Source organism: Penicillium mononematosum (assembly GCF_028829835.1).
Source record: "Penicillium mononematosum strain IBT 11891 chromosome Unknown utg000002l:1.0-8112719.0:1.0-8118358.0, whole genome shotgun sequence".
NCBI lineage: Eukaryota > Fungi > Ascomycota > Eurotiomycetes > Eurotiales > Aspergillaceae > Penicillium > Penicillium mononematosum.
In genome coordinates, this window is record NW_026643272.1 from 7,968,468 (window position 1) to 7,983,991 (window position 15,524).

The 15,524-nt window shown below is 50.5% G+C and overlaps 6 protein-coding genes across 6 annotated transcripts; 5 read left to right on the forward strand and 1 right to left on the reverse strand.

Moving 5' to 3' along the window:
• Nucleotides 1–301: 301 nt before the first annotated feature.
• N7519_004833 (type I polyketide synthase) lies at nt 302–6,957 on the forward strand (the record flags this gene model as incomplete). Its single annotated transcript, XM_057291609.1, has 5 exons — nt 302–592; nt 653–1,570; nt 1,628–5,680; nt 5,735–6,055; nt 6,115–6,957. 5 exons carry the CDS (start codon nt 302–304, stop codon nt 6,955–6,957), a joined length of 6,426 nt encoding a protein of 2,141 aa, XP_057152811.1.
• Nucleotides 6,958–7,324: 367 nt separating this feature from the next.
• N7519_004834 (short chain dehydrogenase/reductase-like protein) lies at nt 7,325–8,403 on the forward strand (the record flags this gene model as incomplete). The annotated part of the gene is made up of 3 exons (XM_057291610.1): nt 7,325–7,631; nt 7,696–8,092; nt 8,154–8,403. 3 exons carry the CDS (start codon nt 7,325–7,327, stop codon nt 8,401–8,403), a joined length of 954 nt encoding a protein of 317 aa, XP_057152812.1.
• Nucleotides 8,404–8,745: 342 nt separating this feature from the next.
• On the forward strand, nt 8,746–9,577 carry N7519_004835 (3-oxoacyl-ACP reductase family protein; the record flags this gene model as incomplete). The annotated part of the gene is made up of 2 exons (XM_057291611.1): nt 8,746–8,870; nt 8,926–9,577. The coding sequence occupies 2 exons, from the start codon at nt 8,746–8,748 to the stop codon at nt 9,575–9,577; spliced, it is 777 nt and encodes a 258-aa protein (XP_057152813.1).
• Nucleotides 9,578–10,039: 462 nt separating this feature from the next.
• On the reverse strand, nt 10,040–10,627 carry N7519_004836 (uncharacterized protein; the record flags this gene model as incomplete). The annotated part of the gene is made up of 2 exons (XM_057291612.1): nt 10,040–10,518; nt 10,585–10,627. The coding sequence occupies 2 exons, from the start codon at nt 10,625–10,627 to the stop codon at nt 10,040–10,042; spliced, it is 522 nt and encodes a 173-aa protein (XP_057152814.1).
• Nucleotides 10,628–11,580: 953 nt separating this feature from the next.
• Nucleotides 11,581–15,019, forward strand: N7519_004837 (ABC transporter B family protein; the record flags this gene model as incomplete). The annotated part of the gene is made up of 2 exons (XM_057291613.1): nt 11,581–12,247; nt 12,282–15,019. 2 exons carry the CDS (start codon nt 11,581–11,583, stop codon nt 15,017–15,019), a joined length of 3,405 nt encoding a protein of 1,134 aa, XP_057152815.1.
• Nucleotides 15,020–15,084: 65 nt separating this feature from the next.
• On the forward strand, nt 15,085–15,342 carry N7519_004838 (ABC transporter; the record flags this gene model as incomplete). The annotated part of the gene is made up of 1 exon (XM_057291614.1): nt 15,085–15,342. One exon carries the CDS (start codon nt 15,085–15,087, stop codon nt 15,340–15,342), a length of 258 nt encoding a protein of 85 aa, XP_057152816.1.
• Between the last annotated feature and the right edge of the window lie 182 nt (nt 15,343–15,524).

Consider the following 15,524-nt stretch of genomic DNA (forward strand, 5'->3'; position numbering starts at 1 on the left):
ATAAGAATTTGAATTATAGATAAAAACTGTGGCATTGATACAAGGATGATAGATATGATAAAGGAGAAAGAGACGAAGATCACTAGTTTCAAACGTAGAAGAGCATGTTTCTTCTTGCTCGCCTTTTACGTATCTCAAAATAGTCAGACCCAGGGCGTCGAAGCGAATCATCATGCGATGTGACGCGAAAACGCGAAAGCTATAAGAACATTTGAAGCCTTGAACAAAATTTGTACCAGCAAATATTCCCTTTCACCTCTCCAATCTAACTTTTATATTTTCTCGGCCAAATTAGCTCCCGATGACTATCACTGAGATACAACAGCGGCCAAGGCCGCTGGCCATCGTGGGCATGTCATGCCGGCTGCCGGGAGATGTAGCTTCACTAGAGGACTTTTGGAAGCTATTGACCAACTCCAGAGACGGATACAAGGAGTTCCCCGACGACAGGTTCCATTGGAAGGCATTCTACCACCCGAACGAATCCCGCAAAGACTCCATTCACGTCAATCATGGATATTTTCTCGACGATGATGTGGCCAACTTCGACGCCCAGTTTTTCAAGATGAATGCGACAGACGCAGTTTCGTTTGTACGACCCGCTCATATGTTGATCTGCATCCGTTGAGCAATTCGAGCTGATACAATATAGGATCCACAAGGGCGCATCGTGCTTGAATGTGTATACGAAGCATTGGAGAACGCCGGAATCCCAAAGGAGAGCATCGCTGGGACCAAGGTTGGGGTGTTCTCAACATCCAATACATCCGACTACACGCTCGAATTGAAAGAGAGCATTTGTTCCATGCCGGCGCAGGTAGGAGTGCTCGGCCACAATTGTATGATGTCAAATGTTGTCTCCAACGTGTTCGATCTCACCGGTCCCAGTGTCAGCGTTGACACGGCATGCTCGTCAGCGTTCTATGCGCTACAGATGGCGGCGCAAAGCATCCGGTCTGGTGAAACGGATATGTGCATTGTATCCGGATGCGCGCTCAACTTGTCACCTTGGCGGTGGAATATGCTGTCCAATCTAACCATGCTCAACCCAGATGGTAGGACCCGTGCTCTGGATCCGGAGACGGACTCAGGTTATGCACGCGGCGAAGGTGCTGGTTGTATCATATTAAAGTCACTAGATTTAGCGCTGAGCGACAATGATCGAGTGCACTGCGTACTGTCACACATTGGTGTGAACCACAATGGCCACACTAATGGCTACACCATGCCGGACGCAGTGATGCAGGCCAAGCTGATGGAGGAGCTGCAGGCCGACATCAATATACGACCTGACGAGTTCGGCTTTGTCGAGGCACACGCGCCGGGCACCCGAGTCGGCGATCCTATTGAGATTTCAGCAATCCACAAAGTGTTTTCAAGCGAAGGTCGCACGCAGGAAGAACCACTGCTACTCGGCTCGGTGAAGGCAAATGTGGGACATTTGGAGTCAGCGAGCGGCTTCCCTTCGTTAATTAAGGCTGCGTTGATGTTGAATAAGGGTCAAGTTGTATCCAACCCTAACTTCAAGAATGAATCTATGAACTCAGAGCTGCGCAAGCTGAATATGGCGGTAGGTTTGCTCCCGAAGACTCCGTTGATGTGTCCCCCACGTACTAAGAGAGACTAGGTGCCGACAACCACACAAAGTTGGCCCAAGGGAAAGCAGTACGTCGCGATCAACAACTACGGGTTTGGAGGTTCCAATGCACATTGCATCATCAAGATGGCCCCGGAATCCGATGGGCTACCGGACCAAAACGGTACCTCTGCCGATGGAGAGGCCTTCTTGTTTGTTCTTTGTGCCAATGACGAGCAGGCTCTCACGCGGACTAGAGAGCAGTTTGTTGAATTCCTTGAATCGGACGAAGCGGCCAACGTGAGTATGCGCGATTTGGCTTACACGCTGGGTCAGCGTCGATCCCTGCTTAGCTGGCGTTCTGCTCTCGTTGCAACGGAATTAGACGATTTATCCATCAGCGCGGCCTCACCCCAAGTCCTACAGCGACGCGTTGTTCGACCACCTAGAATTGCCTTTTCTTTCACCGGGCAGGGTGCTCAGAGTTTTGCTATGGGTCGTGAGTTGTTACAATATCCCATCTTCGCGGAATCACTTGAAAAGTCCTCCTCTTGTGTTGAGTCGTTTGGTGCCAACTTTTCACTCCTGGAGGAGTTATATGCATCTGAGACAACGTCGCGAATAAACGATGCCGACGTCAGCCAAGCCGCATCGACAGCGGTCCAGATTGCCCTCGTGGATCTTCTACGGTCTTGGGGCGTTGAGCCTGCGGCAGTGGTAGGCCACTCCAGTGGTGAGGTTGCTGCTGCATATGCCGCCGGTATTCTTTCCCTGCCAGGCGCTATGCGTATCGCCTACGCTCGTGGCCAGATGGCTATCAGGATCAAGACAGTACAGCCGGACTTCAAGGGCGGCATGATGGCTGTCAGCGCCGGAATGGAGGATGTCGCTCCGCTTTTGGGCATTGTTACATCTGGAACTGTGGTGGTGGCGTGCGAGAATTCACCCAGATCTCTCACAGTATCGGGAGAAGATGTGGCGTTGGATGAGTTGGAGACTCTGCTTGAGGAGGATGGGGTGCCTCATAGACGGCTGGCCGTGGACTTCCCGTATCATTCACCTTTCCTTGAGCCATTCGTTGACCAGTATGAAGAGGATATTTGCACGACCGACACCTTCCCGACCGCGACGAGTCGCAACGTTGAATTTTTCTCGGCCATGGCGGGGCGGAAGATCGACCCAGTCGCGGTAAAGAAACCATCATACTGGGCAAGCAGCGCCAAGTTCCGAGTTCGATTCACATCTGCTATGAACGCGCTCTTGAAAAGCAAGACACCCCCCGATGCAGTGGTAGAGATTGGGCCCAACCCCACGCTGACATGGGCGACGAAAAGCATCTTGAAGGCACTCGGGAAGCAGGCGCCAGCGGCGATGGCGACACTGCCATGTCTGCAGCATGGAGAAAACGCACGCGTAGCTATGCTAAAACTAGCCGCCTCTCTCTTCGGCCTGGGCCAATGGCTTGACATGGAGCAGGTCAATTTCGGTCATTGGAAAGATCAGGGTTCTCGTCCACGCCTGGTAGATGGCCTGAAACCATATCCGTGGACACGTAGCCGCTACTGGATCGAATCCAAAGTTCGAGATGACGTTTTGCTGCGACAATTTTCGCGTCACGACCTGCTTGGCCATGCGACGACGCATTCGAAAGATAGCGAAATGACCTGGTCGAACAACTTCGAGGTCGACGATATGCCTTGGCTTCGTGGTCACCAGGTTGGATCATCTATTACCTTTCCACTCGCGGGTTATGTGTGCGCTGCGTTGGAGGCCAGCAAGCAGTGCGCCATCGCACATAGGGGTAGCGACGATGTTATTGCAGGTTTCACAGTGCGTGATATGCGCATGCAAAACAACCTTGTGTTCGAGGAAGGAGTGCGCGTGGAACTGGTTATCAAACTTCGCCCTCTAACTGGAAGCGATTTCGACGAATTCGAGCTCTCAACCTGGAGCAAGGAACAGGAAAAATGGGTATCTCACTGCAGGGCCCTTGTGAGGTGTCACTTGGAGGACGTGCCTGAGATGGGCGGGCTGGCACAGTGGGGCGACGCGCGTGAAGATTGTCACAGCCGCGTCGGCAGCCCGCTGCTTTATCAGGGATCAGCAAAGGCCGGCCCGCGTCGTACTGGCACATTCCGCAATGTGCACAACTTGTGGTATGGGAGCGGTAAGACTACGGCAGAAGTGGTAGTGTCGGACACTGAGGCTGCTATGCCTCACCACTACGAGACCACCTATGCCATCCACCCAACAACACTAGACGGTCTGCTACAGTGCGGGAGTTACATCCCTTTCCTGGACCCCTCGAATGCTCCTATTGGCAGCAGAAGCAACATTTGGGTCCCGAATGCCATTGAAGAGGTGATCATTGGCTCCGAGGTTCTCTGCAGACCAGGCCTGGTCCTGCAAACCGTGGCCTGCTCAGAGCAAGCGCCACAAAAGCTCGGGGGAACATATGCCATCGATGCTAACTTGGACAATTCGTCCAATCCACAAGTTCAAATCCGTGGTCTCCACTTAAGTGTGGAAGAGGGCCTTCCGCTCCTATGGCCTGAGCCACACTATGGATGCTATAAGGTAGAATGGCAGCCCGCTGCGCAGCTTCCGACAGACGCCACCAAATGGCACATATTGCAGGGGCCAGGGGATGACAGCGACCTGGCGCGTATCCTCAGCCACGAATTTGGCACCTCCGCCGTGCCTGTATCTCAATCACTGCCCGTCGAAGCTAAGTTCTGTGTTGTATTAGACGTCGGCGAAGGCTTGCTCGGAAGTGTCGATGAGGCCTCCTTCGATAATATCAAGCACACTCTTACGACTTGTGAAGCCGTGGTCTGGGTCACTCGTGGTGCCTTCCACCGGGCAACAAACCCGATAGCAGGAATGGCAGTCGGACTGCTCAGGACGATCCGCAGCGAAATGCAGGCCCCGGTCGCAACCCTGGATCTCGATCCGTCCACTTCCAGCGACGCCACGTCGCAGGCGGCCCTTGTTGGGCGTATTGCTGGCCATCTTGCCGTCGCGGCGAAGAAGGCCGATCCCAACATGGAGATGGAGTTCACGGAGAGCAGCGGCGAGCTCCTTTGTTCGCGCATTGTGCACGACAACGAGCTGGCTTGCAACACACATGCTGCCACAGGCGTCGCTCCTCCCCAGGATGAAGCCTTCAAGCCCGATACTCGCGGCATATTTGGACTACAACAGCCGGGGCTGGCCGACTCGCTGTATCTTCAGCGAGTAGACCCCGTGCCACAGCTGGCCGATTATGAGGTGGAGATCCAGGTGGCAGCGACTGGAATTGGCGCTGAAGACATCAAAGCCCTTCAGGGGCGCGAGTGCAGTGGTACTGTGGTTCGTTGCGGTGATAAAGTCACGCGCGTGAATATGGGTGACAAAGTGTTCGGTCTGGCAAATACCTACGGCGCATTTGGAACTTTTGCTTGCGCGCGTGAAACGAGCCTTGCCCTTGTGCCAGCTGCCATAACACTAGAAACAGCTGCGGCACTACCAGCCACATTTGGCGCTGCTCAGCTTGCTCTCATCGAAGTCGGCCGAGTGCGCGAGGGCGATAGGGTCGCAGTTCTTGCAGCCGGGTCCGCCGTAGGTCAGGCGGCGGTGCAGGTTGCGAAAGCGGCGGGCGCCTATGTCTACGCTATCATCGATTCGCCCTCATATCATGAGGCTGTATTATCTGTTAACCCACCGCCCGACCATATTACCGGTAGCCTCAACGAGGTGCCACCGGTGGACGTGGTGCTCAATCCCATTCCAGGCACCAATAATGATGGTGCCCGTGTCTCTCGGGTCCTGGCGCCCTTGGGGCGGTTTGTGCAGATTGGCGAGCTGATGCCGGACTCTGCACCTTGTCTACACGCAGGCTGCAGTATCTCTGGCGCGTCTCTGTCTGCCGTAGCTGACAGCCTTCCCGCTCGAATGAGCGCTGCGCTGGATGCGGTAGCCGGCCTCTTCTCGCACGATCTTGCCAGTGGCCTCTCGCTAATCCACACGGTTCGACTGGACCATTTGCCGGAAACACTCGCAACTGTCTCTCTCCGTGATCCGGCGAGGAATGTGCTTGTACCCACGGAAGGTGAGATAATAAAGGTAATGAGTTCTTCCTCTTGTATACGAAAGCTCGCCCTACTGACTCTTATCCAGACCACACCGGCACGGCCTGCTTTGCCCAAACTTGACCCAGCAGCTGTATATCTGCTCGTGGGTGGTGGAGGTGGCCTTGGCCGTGTCATCACTAGATGGATGGTGAATAATGGAGCCCGGAAAATTGGCTTGGTCTCCCGCAGCACATCCATGAGCTCCGAAGTGAGCGCGCTTGTAGAGGACTTGGCTGCCTTGGGAGCTGATATCTTCTTGCTGCCTTGCGATGTTACAGATAAGCAGCAGTTGCAACAAGTGGTTGACCGGTGTACTATCGAAAAAGGGGTCGTCAAAGGAGTCATCAACGCCGCGATGGTGTTCAAGGTATATACAGCTCGTTTCAGATTTTGCCCCCGACCGTACCAATTTTGACCAATTTACAGGGGGGTGTCTTCAGCTCTGTATCTCAAAAAGATTTCATTGCTGTGATTCAACCAAAGGTTTATGGCACATGGAACCTTCACCACGCCCTCAGTAACGCGCCTCTTGACTTCTTTGTGCTCATTTCATCGGTTGCTGGTGTGATGGGCACGCCCGGGCACTCGTCGTACGCAGCTGCTAACACGTTCTTGGATTCTTTCGCAAAGTACCGCATACAGCAGGGTCTCCCGGCTACTGCACTTGCTCTGACGGCTGTGGTAGATGCTGGTTACATGGCTGAAAACGCCGAGAATTTGCAGAAACTGAAGTATGTCGACGAATACGAGGGAGAAATACTTACTACTCAAGATGTACTTGCTCTCCTCTCTGCCGCCATCTCCGGGATAACTGGTTCATCCTGTGATGGTTTCTCAATAACCGGCGCAGGATTCGGCGCTGCTCGAAAGCTGCCACCCTACGCAAAAGATCCTCGGTTCTCTGCTTTGGTGATGCGCCATGCCAAAGATCAGGAGACAAATCCAAAATCGACTGCTCTTTCCACCGACACTTCGCTGTCTCATGTACTTGACCAGACCGACGACAAGGCTGAAGCGACCCGCATCCTCCTAAACGCTGTCCGAAACAAAGTGGCGGAGCTGCAGCTCATGCCCGTATCGGACATTCTCGACGGCCAAACCATCGTCGCGCTCGGGCTCGACAGCTTAACAGCCATGGAGCTTTACTCGTGGATTGGGCGGGTTTTCCGTCTGAAATTCCGGGTTCAAGAATACGCCAAACTGGATACCCTGGAGAAGATTGTAGATAGTGTCATGTCCAAAAGGGAAGCCGCTGATGCTGCAGCTTGATGGAATTCCCGGCATCCACTCCAAATAGTACTTACTGAAGATTACTATATATATATCGTTAAAAATCTGTTATTCTTCAATACTAATATCCCTTCAGCACCTAAGGACGTGCCTAGTCATCCACGTAGCTTTCTAAAACATCCCAAACTATCAAGGTTCTCGATCACTGCAATTGTAGGCTATTTGTGCGAATGGGATTCTCAACACAGAAAGGCCACAAAATGCTTGAAAATGTGAGATAGATTCGAACAACCATCGTCACTCAACTGCTTTTTAACTGCCACACCTGCCTTTTCCCGTTTCACCTATCTTTTCTATCTTTTCTTCACATTGAGTCAAACCATCAAACTCTAGCTTACCCATCACCATGGCTTCTTTTCCAACAATCTTCTTGCGCGTCCTTGTTTCCATGAGACCCTTTCTTTCCTCCAAGTCTTTTCTAATTCCTGCTTGTGTTTTGGGTATTTGGAAGTTGTTGCACCGCATCAATTCACACCTCTCCACCCGGAGTTTGAACAACTTCCAGACGGACAAGTCGTGGGACTGGACAAAGGAGATTGTCCTCATAACTGGCGGCTCCAATGGCATCGGTGCTGAAATTGTGCGCAGACTTTCAGATCGTGGAGTAGCGGTAGTCATTTGGGATATTGCTTCACCTCCGGCTGAGCTACTCGGTGAGTTTGGGTTCGAGTATACAAGGTTGACATATCTAGAGCATCTTTTTTGACGCCTACATAGAACAACCCTCAGTGCAATACTATCACGTCGACGTGACATCGGAGGAGTCAATCCTATCAGCCGCTCGGCAAGTCCGAGCGGACCTGGGTGATCCTTCCATTCTGATCAACAATGCGGGCATAGCGATAGCAGAAAACATTGTCGAGGAGAATATACAGCACCGAAAGCTTCAGTTTGAAATCAATGTGTTCGCCCAAATGCGACTCGTTCAAGAATTTCTTCCTGCAATGGCCAAGCGCAACCATGGTCATATCGTGACCATGGCAAGCGCATCAAGCTTCATCTCAACTACACAGCTTGTCACCTATGCCAGTACCAAAGCAGCCATTATGGCCTTCCACGAAGGCGTTGCTCAGGAATTACGTATGCGCTACAATGCTCGGCGGGTCAGAACAACGTATGTGACCGTTACTATCCCCAACCCTGTCTAGCAGAGGCTAACGATTTTATTACCCTAGCATCGTCTTTCCTCACTATGTCCGCACTGATATGGTCAAGAAGCTTACCACACTGCACGACTTTCCGGAGCTCCTTCTCGAGCCCGAGTATGTGGCCGACCAAGTGGTGAAGCAAGTATTGAGTGGCGATGCCGGCAGACTCATTTTGCCTCCAAGCAACTCTTGGTTAACGTACCTACGGGCTCTGCCACCGTGGTACATGTATCGTATCCACTCGATGGACCCTGATGTATACAAACCGCGCGCGTAGATGACCGCCGTTGTACTCCGCATGTGGCTTTTGATATCCAAGAGAGAAGGATACAAGCATACCTCTGGGCGAACGATAGTCAAATTCCCGACAGAGATTTATGAGAGTACTAGATTATGCTACGTGAAAATTGAAGCCAGATACAACGCGTTTCAAATTGCGTACAACACAAATTGTCCAAGGTACACACATTCCCAACTTATGTCCACATGCATAAATCAGCTCGTAAGAGCCGGTCTCCATTCAGGATTGTCTCACAAGCAACAAACCCTCCTATATCAATACGAATATGTAAAAGCATGAATCGCAAGATTCTTTTTGATTCAAGTCTACTGTTCTACAATGAACGTACTGGAAGGAAAGGTCGCTATTGTCACTGGTGCCTCACGCGGTATTGGGGCGGCGATCGCGCTGGATCTCGCTAAACAAGGCGCCAAGGGATATCACCCCCTTCTAAGACTCCCAAGGTCACAAATGCTAACGGCCAACACAGATAGCAATCACATTTGTGTCGACTACCAGTGAACCGGCAGCTCAGGAAATTGTGGCTCAAGTCAATGACCTGGGAAATGGGGCAGGCGCCATCAAGATTCAGGTCGATATCGCACATGCCAATGCGCCGCAGATCATTGTCGACCAAACACTAGCAGCATTTGGTCCAGGAATTGACATCCTCGTCAACAATGCGGGTACGAGTGTCCGGAAACCATTCCTCGAAACAACTGTGGAAGACTTCGACCGAGGTATCAATGTCAATTTGCGAGGCGCGTTCTTCCTCTCGCAAGCCGTCGTACCTCACCTTCGTCGCCCCGGTCGAATTATAAACATCAGTTCCATTGTTTCTCGTACCGGAGGACCTTTGTACGGAGTGTACACTGCATCCAAAGCCGGATTGGAAGCTTTCACCCGATCTCTCGCTGCGGTCATCGGTCCCTATGGCCACAGCGTGAATGCCGTTCTGCCCGGTTTGACAGACACGGACATGTTGCAGGACATTACGGATGATGAGGAGTCTGCCAACTTTCACCGGGGAGTGGCCGCTGCGACTCCAATGGAGGGACGGGTCGCGTCTCCGCAAGAAATCGCACGCCTCGTCTCATTCCTTGCTGGTCCACAAAGCCAATGGATAACAGGGCAGTCTATTAGTGCTACTGGTGGTCTCCTGATGCTGTAGATGCGGCAAAGAACAGAATTTGGTCGGGCAGCGGATGGCATAATTCTACTTAAACACTGTGATATCTGTGGTTTCTAGGGTCGGAGCTAGGTGACGAGACAAAAGACCTTTTTTGACGTAGCATCTCTGAATTTCCATGCAGGGAATATATACGTCTTCTATTTAAAAAAAGCTTATGCTGTTTTCTTGCCCGCCATTACTAACATTCTTGCACAGATTTGTTCTATTTCTGGCGACTGCATAGGAATTCGGTGATCTCCATCCCATTCCAGTAGACTTTTCGAGTCTTCCGAACAGTATATGTCGTGAAGTCTCCTCTGTGAAGGGGCCCATTCGTCCTGAACGCCTATGACGTGAAGTGTTGGCCTTTCAATCGCTAATTTTCCGGTGGGATCTAGCTTATCCAACTCTTTGTGAGAAAGATCTAATTCGGTCGGACTCTGCAATGGTAGATCGCCAATGTCAGGCGAGAGTGCGACGAGCGGCGCGGGACCGGAGAACAATACTGCGAACTGCCAGTGTTGACTCCAGAGCATGGAATCCAAATCCCCCTCGTAGCCCCCCCGTTTTCTCGCCCTTTTGTTGAGATTCCTGGCGTCTCTGAGACTCGAATAGGATAGAGGCGCTTAGTCTTGCCCCTTGACTAAAGCCCAAAAGACCAACCCACGGTCCACATCCACCAGTTTCATCGTCTCCAGCCATTGCATCTTCGAGGCATTTTCTGATCGCTTCTATGTGGTACTTTGGCTTGAGTACTCGATGTGAGGGTGACCATCGAAACCATCGTCGAAAGGGATCAGCGCCTCCATAGACGGGGAGCATCCCTGGCCCGGCTTCGCAGAAGAAAGGACCGTTGGCGAAGACGAAACGAAAGGACAAGGACAACCTATCGCGTAGAACTCGAGTCTGGAGAAACAACACATCCGCGTTGGAGCCAACCCCTAGGTCATTGTTAGATGAAAAGTTACTACGAAGTACAAAGTCCAACCTTATGTTGAATGACATACCATGAAGGCAGAGGACTCGAGGTAGCTGGAGTTTATCAGCCATGGTTGGGATACTAAAAGTTACCGTTAATGCTACGGAACAAATCTATGTTTAAATATTATTTTCGAAGGCTCATCAATTGTTTTGATTCGAGATGTATGTTGTACATAGTATATCTTCTGGATCTCAAATCTGAAACAGTGACGTGTCGCGTCACAGGCTAATTATCATTGCCTGATATTTTGAAGGGTTCACATATATGACGACAGAGAAGACAGTACAGCAGTCTTTTATTGGTCCTGTTGATCCTTAGCTACATAAAGACCTATAATACCCCCGTTCATTTCTCCAGGGGTTATTATATGTATTAGGATCATTATTGGCCGAATATAACTAGCGGTAAAACAAGAGTGTCCTCTTACAGCATTTTAGAGATATAGAATGCAAGAAAATATCTAATTGATAGAAGTGAAAATCAAAGGTCGAATCAGACAAGATGCTGCTAATCTATAATTCCACAGAGGCGTAATCGTCATTTTATAGTTCTTGGAGGGTCAATTTTTATTGTTCTCGGACTTTGTATAGATACCCAACCAATTTATATTAGGTATCACAATTTTGATTAATGCAAGAATAGTCGCGTATGCGCCCGTAGGCTGGTCTCCTCAGGTAGTCTTCTCCGATAGTCGTTTTAGATGTCTGGTTATATAGATATTTTTTCCCTCAGTTTGTTGGGTAGACAGACAGCAGGAAAAAGGCCCCAAAAAAAAGGCTTGATTTGTGAAATGGTCTTTTCTATATATAACCTTTGATATAGGCTTATACAGCTTTTATAGAGCTATAAGAGCTATGTGACTGTAACTTTTGTAACAAAAACGTGAGAGCCTAGTGGGATCCCTGTCACTTGGCAGATGGGGGCGATAGATCACTGATGTTCAGGTCATCACTCGTTTGATTCTTTTGACTCTCGTTATGTTCACCATCCACCTTCACTCTTTGACTCGGTCTCTTTCAGTATGACAAGTCTATCGGAGCAGGACATACTCGCCCAACACATCGCAACCCCCATAGTCAAGATTAATTACTTTCAACTCTTCCGATATGCGACCAAGAAAGATTTGTTCATTATCGGCGTATCCTTTCTTGCTGCGATCATCGCCGGGGCAATCACAACAATGCCGGCCCTGTTAACAGGCTTGTTGATTGGCAGCATACAAAACAGCTGGTCCGGTGGATCATCCCAAGACAGGTCCAATAGCGAATTGACGCGCTTCACAATTTACTTCGTATACCTTTTTCTGGGCGAAATAGTGTCATGCTACATTGCGAATATCGGATTCATCCGCACTGGCATCATATTATCGAGTCGGATCAGAGAACGGTACTTGGCCGCGCTTCTGAGTCAAAACATTGCCTTCTTCGACAACATCGGAGCCGGAGAAATATCCACTCATATTTCCGCCGACGCAAATCTGATTCGAGATGGTATTTCCGAGAAAGTCAGCGTGGCCGTCCAGTGCTCCGCATCGGTTGTCGCAGCTTTTGTCATAAGTTTCATACGAGATTGGAGGTTGACCCTCATTTTGGCCTCCAGCCTCGTATGCATCGCCCTGGTATTTGCTGCCGCCGGTATAATGCTCACAAAGTATCGCCAGCAATGGTTGGGAGAGACCGCAGAATCTGGTACCATTGTCGAAGAGGTCTTTTCGTCCATCAGAACGGTCGTGGGGCTCAATGCGCAATCTGAGCTTGTGGCTCGATACGATGGCTGTCTCAGCTAAAGCTGAACGCTTTGCAAATAATGCCAGGCTGATATCTGGCGCCCTGCTCGGTGCTGTTTTTGCCGTTATTTACCTGGCTATCGGTTTAGGGTTCTGGATGGGTTCGCGCTTCCTAGTAGCGGGCACATCCTCGTACGTCGATATCTTGACAATTATCCTCGCGACCGTGACCGGTATCGCCTGTCTCGGTGGCATCGTTCCTCCACTTCAAGTATTTACTATTGCCACGGCTGCTGGATCGAGACTGTACAGCACCATCGACCGAAGGCCTCCAGGGACCGCCAATCGTTCTTCTGAAGGAAGGTTGGACAGTGTGCTTGGTCATATTGAGTTGCAAAATGTGAGACACATTTACCCCTCAAGACCAGATATCGTCGTTTTGGACAACTTGAGCTTGGATATTGAGCCAGGAAAAACGACAGCTATAGTTGGACCATCCGGATCCGGAAAAAGTACAATAATCGAACTTCTCGAGCGTTTCTATGACCCCGTTGCCGGCGATATTCTCTTGGACGGTCACAACCTCTCAGAATTGAGCCCAAATTGGTTGAGACAGCAAATCTCGCTGGTCCAACAATCACCGACATTGTTTGCTACGACTATCTTCGAGAACATCCGGTATGGCCTGGTTGGCACGCGGGATGAAAACGCATCAAAGGAAGATATCGAAAATATTGTTTATGATGCCACTCGCCTCGCAAATGCCCACGACTTTATCACCAAATTACCTGACGGCTACGATACCCTTGTCGGCGAGGCCGGCGTGTTGCTTTCTGGTGGCCAGAAACAGCGCATTGCCATCGCTCGCGCCCTCATTTCCGATCCTCGAATTCTTCTCCTTGATGAAGCCACCTCGGCCTTGGACTCGACGAGTGAATCCATTGTTCAAGCTGCAATCGAAAAAGCGTCTCAAGGGAGAACGACGATTGTTGTAGCTCATCGCTTGTCAACTGTCAAATCCGCGGACAAGATTATCGTCTTGTCTGGAGGTCAGCTTGTTGAACAAGGCACTCATGACTTTCTTCAAAATATAAATGGAGTTTATAGTCGGCTGGCCAAATCACAGGCTGTTAACTTGAGCGAGAAGAAATCTCCCGACGATGATGATTCTTTGGGGGTTTGCATCCATCATGTTAAGTCTGTCGATGAAGAGACAGAAAAGGAGCATCCGCCGCTTGGCGGAAGCGGAAGTCCTTTATTTGGCACAATGCATAAGGGCGCAGATACTCTCGAGAGTCTGGATCGGCCACGCCATCAGTATTCGATGCAGACCCTTCTGAGGTTTGTGAATAGTTTCCACAAGGACTCTATGATATTGGTGTCAATGGGGTTTCTCGCTTCAATCCAAACAGGAGCTGGAGCACCCGTCCAGGCAGTGTTTCTAGCCAAATGTCTTGTGGCACTCGCCAGACCTCCCGCTGAATTCCCGCAGCTTCGGTCTGAGACAAATCTATGGGCTGGAATGCATGTCGTCCTGGCTCTCGTACAGTTCTTCGCCTACTCGGCTCAAGCTTCTGCTCTCGGAAAATGTACAGAGAGGCTTATCCGTCGTCTCGGTGACCTCTCCTTCCGGGCCCTTCTCGACAAAGACATGTCTTTCTTTGACATGGAGGAGCACGGTGTGGGCGCATTGGTGTCATTTCTCGGAACTGAGCCAGCCAGTATGGCAGGCATGGGTTGCTACGCGATTGGGAATTACATCATGGCACTGACAACTCTCATCGGTGCCATCGCAACCAGCATAGCTGTCGGATGGAAACTTGGACTTGTCGGTGCAGCTACAGTACCTGTTCTTTTGATGTGTGGATTCCTTCGATTCCGCGTCATGGCTCAGCTTGAGGCCCATCTTCGCCAAGTGTATCAAGAAACAGCATCATTGGCCAGTGAAGCGGTCTCGGCCATCCGCACCGTCATATCTCTGAATCGTGAGTCCAGGGTTGCAGCAGTATTCCACGATAAGCTAGCCGAACAAGACTCGAAGAGCATTCGCTCAAGCCTGACATCTTCGGGCCTCTTCGCGTTTTCACAATCGGCACCCTTGCTGTGTACTGCACTTGGCTTATGGTATGGTGGCACCCTCGTGATCAGCGGGGAGTATGGATTGTTTCAGTTTATCCTGAGTTTTGCTGCTGTTAACATTTGCGGTGATGCTGCTGGCTCGATATTTAGCAGCTCGCCAGATCTCGCAAAGGCAAAGCTTTCGGCCACCCGACTTAAAGGGCTATTGGATCGACAACCACGGCGCCGATTGGACTTTGTCGAACCTCAACCTCTTTTGCAAGGAACCATTGAATTCCGGAATGTCCACTTTTCGTATCCTACGCGTCCCGATCGGCAAGTACTAAACGGTCTCGATCTCACTGTACACAAGGGTAAATACATCGCCCTAGTTGGACCCAGTGGATGCGGGAAAAGCACCATTGTTGCACTTTTAGAGCGTTTCTACCATCCACTAGCCGGCCTTGTCACAATGGATGGTCTGGATCTCTCCTCAATGGATATGAGCGCATACCGCAATCAAGTGGCACTCGTGAATCAAGAGCCCACACTCTTCCAAGGCACCATCCGAGATAATCTGCTCCTCGGACTCGATGCATCGAAGTATTCCCAGGAAGAATTGGAGACCATCTGCAAGGATGCGAATATCCTTGATTTTATCCATTCACTGCCGTAGGTCATCCACCAAATAATAATCACTAGCAGCAACTGACTTGACCATACAGTCTCGGATTCAATACGATGTGTGGAGGAAAGGGAAACAACTTCTCCGGTGGCCAGAAACAGCGACTAGCAATTGCGCGGGCCCTTCTGAGACGGCCCAGTGTCTTGTTACTAGATGAAGTCACTTCGGCGCTGGATTCGGAATCCCAAAGTGTCGTCCAGGCTGCGCCTAGACCAAGCCGCAAAGCAGCGGACGACAGTTGCAATTGCCCATCGCTTGAGTGCTGTCCAGAATGCGGACCTCATCTGCTTCCTAGAGGACGGTGTAATCGTTGAATCTGGGACACACGCTGAGCTCATACGAAGACGAGGGCGTTACTTTGCAATGTTGAGCTTACAGAACCTAGAAAAATAGGTGATAAACCCTTTTGGCTCAAATATTTTCCAAGTTTTATATTTAATCCTTAAGAATAAGACACTCTTTGCTGATATAGAACTATATGTTTGCAAGCGCCAGT